Raw genomic sequence first — 7,967 nt, forward strand, 5'->3', positions numbered from 1 at the left:
TTATTGGAAGCCAAAAAGAGTTTAAAAAAAAAGAATTACTCATGTTAATAATTAAATTTACTTCTTCTGTAAAGAAAGAGTTGTATGCTCCATGTGGACCTACCCAGTGTTAGATAATGTAGGATATGTCCCTTTGGGGGCCTTATAGGTGTTTACTAAAGAACTCAACATACAAGCCTTTTGAGGTTGCCCTCTTGCGGACAATGTCAGACGTGTGTGTGTATGTCATACATACGTGTGTAAGAGTATAAAACCTAACGACAGTTTGTGAAGTTGTTCTAGATTAGGATGTGCTTGGGTGGGAAAAATGTTTTGGAAGATTTATACAGGGTATAAATTTTTCCTAGAAAGGAAGAACCTCTGGCTGAGGGGCTGTCGAGTCAGAGCGATTGGAACCCTTTACTTCTGTCTTAGGGGAAGTCGGTTATCCACCCATGCCCGCCCTATGCCTGGCTTGGGCAACAAACAGCATCGTGGATATGCTGCAGGCTGTGATCGCGGGGCCAGTCTGTTGTGTTGGGAAGTTTATGACAGGTGGGTCCCTTTCCATATGCATCTTCTGCCTACTTTCCCTGTGTACACTTGCTCTAGCCCACTTATTTTCAACCAGAGTGGGAGAATGGTTGGAAAGCAGTATAGGTTTTGAAGAGATCCTCAGGTTTTAATTCACTCACTTCCCTTTTCCTGCTCCCACCATCTGTTGGGACTCTGGCAGTTCCACAATACACCAGGATTTTGTGTCTCTGTGCCTCTGCCTGGGACTCCACAGTGGAATTCATCTCCACTCTCTTTGTATTACCGTTACCTCTTTTCAGACCACTGGCTCAGTGTTTGTCGCATGATATTACACTTTTGTGTTTATAGTTAACTGGCTAAACTGAAATGCCCATGAGAAGAGGGCCTATTCGCTTTTGTTTTTGTTTTTGTTTTTTTTTGAAATCTCCGGTGGCTAAATTAGCATCCAGTACATAATGTATGCTTAAGTGTTTGGTGAAGGAAAGAAGGAAGGAAGGGATGGATGATGGAAGGGTGAATTAAATAAATAAAATAAATAAAGGGCCCCGGTCCCCTCACATCAGCTTTATTAGTCCTGTCCTTTTATCCCCTTCGATGTCATCTGGGTCTCTTCCTTCTGTTTTCTGTTTCTTTTTTTCCTTCTTTCTCCCTTGCTAACAGCTCATTTTTCTCACCAGCCATGATCTCCTTTTGTTTTCCCCACTCCTATCGCTCTCACCCCATTTTACTTTTGGCTTGATTTTCCCACCTTCCTTCCTTTGAACCTTTGTGTCCTCTCCTATGAGATTCCCTAGCATGTGTGTTCTCTCTCACTTCCTCTCTTTTCTACTACAGCGAGACTCATTGCCTTCTGTTACACACCCATTTCCACCCTTTTGCTCAGTCTCCATCTCTTCTGAAATCCACCTCCTTAATTTCAGACCTCGGGTACTCAACTGGAGCCCTCGAAGAAGCATCTGGGAAGAGGCAAAGCGCAAGGAGATTGCCAATGTATATACCGTCACTGCCTTGGCCTGGAAACGGGATGGCTCATGACTCTGTGCGGTGCGTTTTACTAGTAATCCCTTTCTGCCTGGGTGACTTTCTCCAACCTAGGAAAAATCCCCGGCCTTAGCCTAAAGCACTCTCCCTGAAACTAGAGACTCTCTTCTTCCCTTTTGACTTCAACCTAAAAATAGGACATTAACGGCAGGAAAGAGAAATTCACACTTTATGGGAAGCCAAAAGAGACAAAGAATTCTGTAGGCAGGGCTGATTTCTCCCTTTCCTCCCATCACTATCCTGGCGTCCTGTGAGTGCCACCTCTTTCCATCTGGTACTTCCCCAAACTGCCAGCCCTTTTACTGCTAACTCTTTCCTAGATTCTAGAACTTGGGTTTCAAGGGTGTCTCCAGATATCCTTCTGATGCCTGTTACCTTTTATGTTGTCGCTTTCCCTTCTAGGGCACACTCTGGTGGAGTGAAACAGTTTGACTGCTGCCTCCGGAGAAGCATTTACAAGAATGAGTTTGAGTTGACATGTGTGGGACCTAGCCAGGTAAGCAGCTGATAGCCTGCTGCACCAAAATCTCCTTCTGGACACTGCCACAGTGCCAAATTGAACCCCTGGCAGAGCTGTTCTGGAGAACAGAGTGTATCAGGCAACTCTTTGGCAACTTTCCTGCTATAGCCCTTCCCGTTTATTGTAAGAAAAGATTTAAACACCAAATTGAAGGGGTACAGAGATCGCCACTTCCATCTTCCTGGTTTAAAACTTTACTACCTGGGGCGCCTGGATAGCTCAGTCTTAAGTGTCAGACTCTTGATTTCAGCTCACGCCATTATCTCAGGCTTGTGAGATCAAGCACCCCGAGGGGCTCCACGCTGGGCATGGAGTCTGTTGAAGATTCTCTCTTTCCCTCTCCCTCTGCCCCACCCGTGTCTCCATCCCTCTCTAAAACAAAACAGAAAAAGCTTTATTACCTGTATGTGGTTAACTGGAGAGTTTAGAATTATGCAGGTGCATGACATTGCTTTAGGGCCTCTGAACTCACTGTGTATGACATTGCAAGGTAATTTCTTAGTTCCTGAGCCCACTTTTCTGTTTTCTCTTCCTCTGTCCTTTTTTCCTTCCATTTATTATTCATTGGTTCCTTCATTCTTTTTCTCTTTTTTAAAATTTTGTTCACTTATTTGACAGAGTGTCCGCACAGGATCAGGGGAACGCCAGAGGGAGAGGGAGCACAAGCTGGATGATGATATGATCCGCCTGGTAGGGAAGCACCACCCAGATCTCCTCAGTGACACACACACCTACGCCTGGGCAAGGTGAGCCCTTCTCCGGTCTCGGCCATCTCTTCCCCCATCCCATTCCCCCGAACAGGCCCCACGTCCCCGCTCGCCCCATCCTGACCCTCCTTTCGCCAGGAGCTGGAGGCTGAAGGCCGACTGCAGGAGGCCGAGTATCACTACCTCGAGGCTCAGGAGTGGAAGGCAACAGTGAACATGGACCGGTCCAATGGGCTTTGGGAGGAGGCCTACCGGGTAAGGAGTCCAGGTCACTCTGGGGACACGCCCGTCCCTCTTCCCCACTCTCAAGTGACGCATTCTGAACTGGTCGTGGGTCTCTTTGAAAAAAACACCCATACCGACAGGCAAAATTTCACATGCGGTAGGAGGGGTCTGTGGACTACCTGAAGTCCATCCTTGGACCCTGAGCAGGCTAAGGCTAACAGACCCCAAAACTGAGCCGTATCCCTGTTCTAGTAGAAAGACCTGACCTTTGTCAACGCTGCAGTCCGGTCAGAGAGGGGAAGGGAGCAGCCCTGTGGCCCTGCATGGGAGGATTGCCAAATGGCTTTGCTTCACAGGTTCCCAAGGCTCACAGAGGAGCTGATGCCCACAAGCACGTGGCCTATCTGTGGGCAAAGAGCCTGGGAGGAGCATCCTCAGTGAGACTGCTCACTAAGCTCGGACTCCAGGCAGCTGCCGTGGACCACGCCGCCGACAACTGATGAGGCCCCACGGCTTCTCTCCCCTGGACCCTTTCGAGACAGAGCTTCTACATAGACAAGGAAAACGGCTGTATAGCTGAGAAGTGTTTCTGAAAATGGAGGCAGGAGTGAAGAAATCCTTGGAAGAACGTGATGGAGAGGCAAGGAATGAATCAGTAGCTCTGCCCCTGTTCCCCGGGGCCTCAGAACAGTGTTTAGCTGTTCTAAGAAGATGGAAAGTGATCCGCGTTTTTCCTTCTTTTTCAAAAAGACCTTTTTAAGCAATTACTATAGCCAGTGTGGGGCTTGAACTCAACCTCAGATCAAGGGTCCCTCATTCTACAGACTGAGCCAGGCAGGTGCCCCAGAGAGAAGAGCTTTTAAAGTGAAGGTGCACTAAGCCAGTAATTGACTTCTGAGTAACAGAAGTGGGCTTCTGTTAAATGCAAAAAGAGCTTTTCTTAAGCAAATGTTACAAAGACCAGTAATAATCCTGCATGGAGTCAGATGGCTGAGGGTAGTCAATGTTTTTAGAGAGACAGTTTTTCTGCTAGTATAAATGTGGCTCAGGAGGAAGTGGTGGAGAACCCGGCGCCCTTGCTCCCGAGGCAGAGTAGTGCTGGGAGGCTCACTGCGGTCCCCTGCCTCACGCCCATCCCATTCCTTTATGCCCACTGGTCGCAGGAAGCACAGGCTTTTCCAAGTGTCCCCTGACCCCGTCCTCCTTTACGTGTCTGTGTGCTTCTGTGTCACTTCACATGGGTTGTCTTCTCAGTCTGTTCTTTCCCTCCCCTGGCCCCGTCTCTACCCTATTTGTTTTCTCTTGCCCTGCTCCGCCTCTTATAAAATGAAAGTACTGAGTAGGCAGACCTTACCTACACCTTCCATTTCAGCTCATTTGAATTTGCTTTTGAACTCTCCCGGCTGGCCCTCAAGCACAAAACCCCTGAGATGCATCTCCCATATGCTATGTACCTGCTCCTCCTCCCTTGCTTTTAACCTGGACCCTCCTCCTGTCTCCCGGCTGCCATGATGGCAATCTGCTTCTGATCGTGTGCGGCTGCCCTTCTGTCCCTACAGGGTAAATTTGAAGAGGCCAAAGCTGAATTCATCAGGGCTGGTACGCCCAAGGAAGCAGCCCTCATGTGAGTTACCCGTCAATTCCTTACACCCGTCCTCCCAACCGCAGCCCCAGGACCTGGCATGGCCACCTTCACCTGAACCTAGTACCAATAAATCTTCTCTACCCCCTCCCCCTCTGATATGGCTGTCTGTCTCCCACTATTGAGGCCTCAGTCCTGTGCTGAGCCTCCCGTGTCCTCTTCTGGGAGCAGGTTCGTCCATAACCAGGCCTGGGAAGCAGCTCAGCAAGTGGCCGAGGCCCACGATCCTGACACTGTCGCCGAGGCGCTTGTGGGGCAGGCCTGGGGGGCCTTGGAGGAGAAGGACATTCAGAAAGCAGAAGGGCTGCTGCTTCGGGCCCAGAGACCGGGCCTGCCCATCAATTATTATGAGGTAGGGCAAGAGAATGTAAGAACCCACAGAGCACTACACTAACCAATACTACTGGGAAAGATCCAGAGAGTTAGCACTGGAGAGGGGGAAGGAGACAAGGAGGAGAAGAGAGGTGCAAGGACCTAGGGATCCGTGGCCCATAGTATAGAGCACCTGTGTGGCAGTGGGAAGGTGTCATGCCGGCCTCTGCCTTCCTGATACCTGGAAATCTGAGCAGGAGGCTGGATTATGGAGCGACGCTCTGTGGATCTACAAGGACTATGTGCGGGGTCAGCTGGAGGTTCTGAGGGAAGAGTATGAGCGGGAGGCTACCAAGAAAGGGGCCAGGTATGACGCCAGGAAGCAGCAAGTGTGGGCAGGGCTGGAGCTTGGGTCACAAGGTGCACGGCATAGGCCACGCTGCCCAGCTTGTCCTGGTCACGTGTACTCTCATCTCAGGGGCATGGAGGGGCTCGTGGACCAAGCTCGCCAGTGGGAGCAGGCTGGAGAGTATAGCCGTGCCGTCGACTGCTACCTCAAGGTGCGGGGCTCAGGCAGCAGCAGCCTGGTGGAAAAGTGCTGGATGAAGGTGAGGCGGGCTCCACCCTTCCTGGCCGCCCACTTCCCAGACCACCCTCACAGCCAGCATTCCTCCTCAGACATTGCTTTTTCCTCCTGGGCCTCTCATTTTCGCTCAGGCGACAGGTACCTGCTGAGTGCTTGCTAGATGCTAGAGCCAGAACTATGAAAACTATAAAAGGGGATCTGAGGCAGAACGCCTAACAGACTGAAATTGGGGGAAGTTGGACACCACTGTGGCTCAGCTAATTGAGTACCTCGGTGAAGATAAAGGATGTGATTTGAAGTGGAGTTCAGAGGTCCCGACTGAGAGGGAGGGAGGCTCTGTGAGGGAGGGGGCAGACCTGGGACCAGAGCTGGAAGGGCAAATCCAGAGGCCGGAGCTGGGGCCAGAAGGAAGCCAGGAAGAAAGCAGAGTCTCCTCCTCTACATGAAAGCTCCTAAAGAGAAGAATCTAGCTGGTTAAGCCAAGTCAGTAGGTTTCATCAATTCCTAAACATATATATAATCACATTTTATTATCTTAGAAATTGGGTTGCATATCAAGTTTTATATATTTTTTTAAATTTTTATTTATTTATTTGACACAGAGAGAGAGATCACAAGTAGGCAGAGAGGCAGGCAGAGAGAGAGGGTGAAGCAGGCTCCCTGCTGAGCAGAGAGCCTGATGCAGGGCTCCATCCCAGGACCCTGAGATCATGACCCAAGCTGAAGGCAGAGGGTTAATTCGCTGAGCCATTCAGGCGCCCCTGCATGTGAAGTTTTAAATGATGTATCTGGGGTACCTGGGTGACTTGGTGGGTAAAGCATCTGACTCTTATTAATTTTCGGCTCAGCACATGAACTAGGATTGTGAGATCAAGTTCTGCATTGGGCTCTGTACTAGGTGCGGATCTGCCTTAGATTCGCTCTTCTTCTCCCTCTGCCCCCACCCCACTCGTGCTATCTAAAACAAAGTAAATGATGCATCTTTGATTCAGAGAAATACGGTATTAGGAGTTTGAGGGGGATGTGGATTCAGAGCTGCAGATCCTAGATCTCAAGGTCTGCATCTGCCTGGCAGCTTCCTAGGGGGCTGTGGCTGGAGTGAGTCACGTGACACAACTCCTTCCTCTGAGACCCCGCCAAGGGAAGCTGTAGGTGGGGTTTAGAGCCCCAAACATGGCTTCAGGGCCCCTTCCTCCTGTTCCATCCCTTTGCGCGACACCCAATATCCCTTCACCCTCCGTTCCCCCCTCCAGCAAGACGAGTGGGCTTTCTAGGTGGAGATCAATTATCGCCCCTTTATTTACTTAGAGAAATTACAGACCCATTCCCACCTCCCTTCCGCCAGGTAGAGCGGCATAGAAGCTCTGAGTGCTGAGGGTGCTGGTATCAAAGGCAGTGGCCAAGCAGGAAAGAAGCCACCAAAGGGGCAGGTCGGTGAAGGCTTGATCCAGTCAGTGAATAATGGGGACGAATCTCTTCTCATCTGTTAGCTGCAGGCCTCTAAACTTGGCCTGTTTTGGAGTATTTTGTGTGTGGTCCCTAGGAGACGTGTTTGAGGAGCCCTTGCAATTTTCAGACAGATTGTGTCTGAGCCACTCCCTGGGGCAGCTGTGTTGGAGTCTCTCCTTAGCGGGACTGTGATGGGTTCTCGCAGAGAGATGGGTTTTCCCACACCAACTGTACTGGCCCCTTTCAGACTGGTTCTGTTGGTTCTGCTCGGAATGACTGTCTCTGTTCCTCACAGAGGGACTGCGTCCATTTCTTTCAGAGGGACTACAGTGAGTTCTATCTGAGGAACTGCGACCACTCCTCTCAGAGGACCTGTGCTGTCTTCCCTCAGTAGGGCTGTGTCCTCTCACCTCCAAGAAACGGAGATAGGTTTTCCCACATGAACTGTACTGGCCCCTTTCAAATTGGTTCTGTTGGCTCTGCTCAGAATGACTGTGTCTGTTCCTCTCAAAGGGACTGCTTTGATTTCTTTCAGACAGACTACAGTGAGTTCTATCTGAGGAACTGCGACCACTCGTCTCTGAGGACAGGTGCTGTCTTCCCTCAGTAGGGCTTGTCCTCTCACCGCCAACACACGGATATAGGTTTTCCCACATGAACTGTACTGGCCCCTTTCAAATTGCTTCTGTTTGCTCTGCTCAGAATGACCGTCTCTATTCCTCTAAGAGGGACTCCGTCCAATCTTTCAGAGGGACTACAGTGAGTTCGCTGAGGAACTACGACCACTCCTAAACAGGGATTCTGCTGTCTTCTCTCAATAGGGTTGTATCCTCTCACACCAACTGTACTGGTCCCTTTCAGACTGGTTCTGTTGTTTCTGCTCAGAATGACTGTCTCTGTTTCCTTCAGAGAGACTGCGTCCATTTCTTTCAGAGGGACTACAGTGAGTTCTCTCTGAGGAACTGCGAC

General features: G+C 50.1%; 1 protein-coding gene across 2 annotated transcripts; it reads left to right on the forward strand.

The window, feature by feature from the left end:
- The first annotated feature begins 1,160 nt into the window (after positions 1 to 1,160).
- On the forward strand, positions 1,161 to 7,255 carry LOC123394265 (intraflagellar transport protein 172 homolog). Of its 2 annotated transcripts, none has more exons than XM_045088017.1 (10): positions 1,161 to 1,560; positions 1,960 to 2,053; positions 2,696 to 2,823; positions 2,923 to 3,039; positions 3,366 to 3,649; positions 4,569 to 4,633; positions 4,823 to 5,003; positions 5,221 to 5,330; positions 5,442 to 5,571; positions 6,895 to 7,255. In XM_045088017.1, exons 5-10 carry the CDS (start codon positions 3,605 to 3,607, stop codon positions 6,922 to 6,924), a joined length of 561 nt encoding a protein of 186 aa, XP_044943952.1. In that variant the 5' UTR covers positions 1,161 to 1,560; positions 1,960 to 2,053; positions 2,696 to 2,823; positions 2,923 to 3,039; positions 3,366 to 3,604; the 3' UTR covers positions 6,925 to 7,255. The 2 variants fall into 2 exon arrangements, with proteins under 2 accessions (XP_044943952.1, XP_044943953.1); XM_045088018.1 differs by lacking the exon at positions 6,895 to 7,255 and adding an exon at positions 5,681 to 6,013.
- Positions 7,256 to 7,967: the final 712 nt, after the last annotated feature.

The sequence above is a fragment of the Mustela putorius genome, unplaced genomic scaffold, assembly GCF_011764305.1.
Source record: "Mustela putorius furo isolate JIRA1106 unplaced genomic scaffold, ASM1176430v1.1 tig00002118_pilon_pilon_pilon, whole genome shotgun sequence".
NCBI lineage: Eukaryota > Metazoa > Chordata > Mammalia > Carnivora > Mustelidae > Mustela > Mustela putorius.

Coding starts and splice junctions, on each gene's coding strand:
- LOC123394265 (XM_045088017.1), top strand. CDS start 3,605: ATGGAGGCAGGAGTGAAGAAATCCTTGGAAGAACGTGATGGAGAG. Junction 5,331..5,441: donor GCTACCAAGAAAGGGGCCAG/GTATGACGCCAG, acceptor CTCTCATCTCAG/GGGCATGGAGGGGCTCGTGG. Junction 5,572..6,894: donor TGGAAAAGTGCTGGATGAAG/GTGAGGCGGGCT, acceptor CCCTTCCGCCAG/GTAGAGCGGCATAGAAGCTC.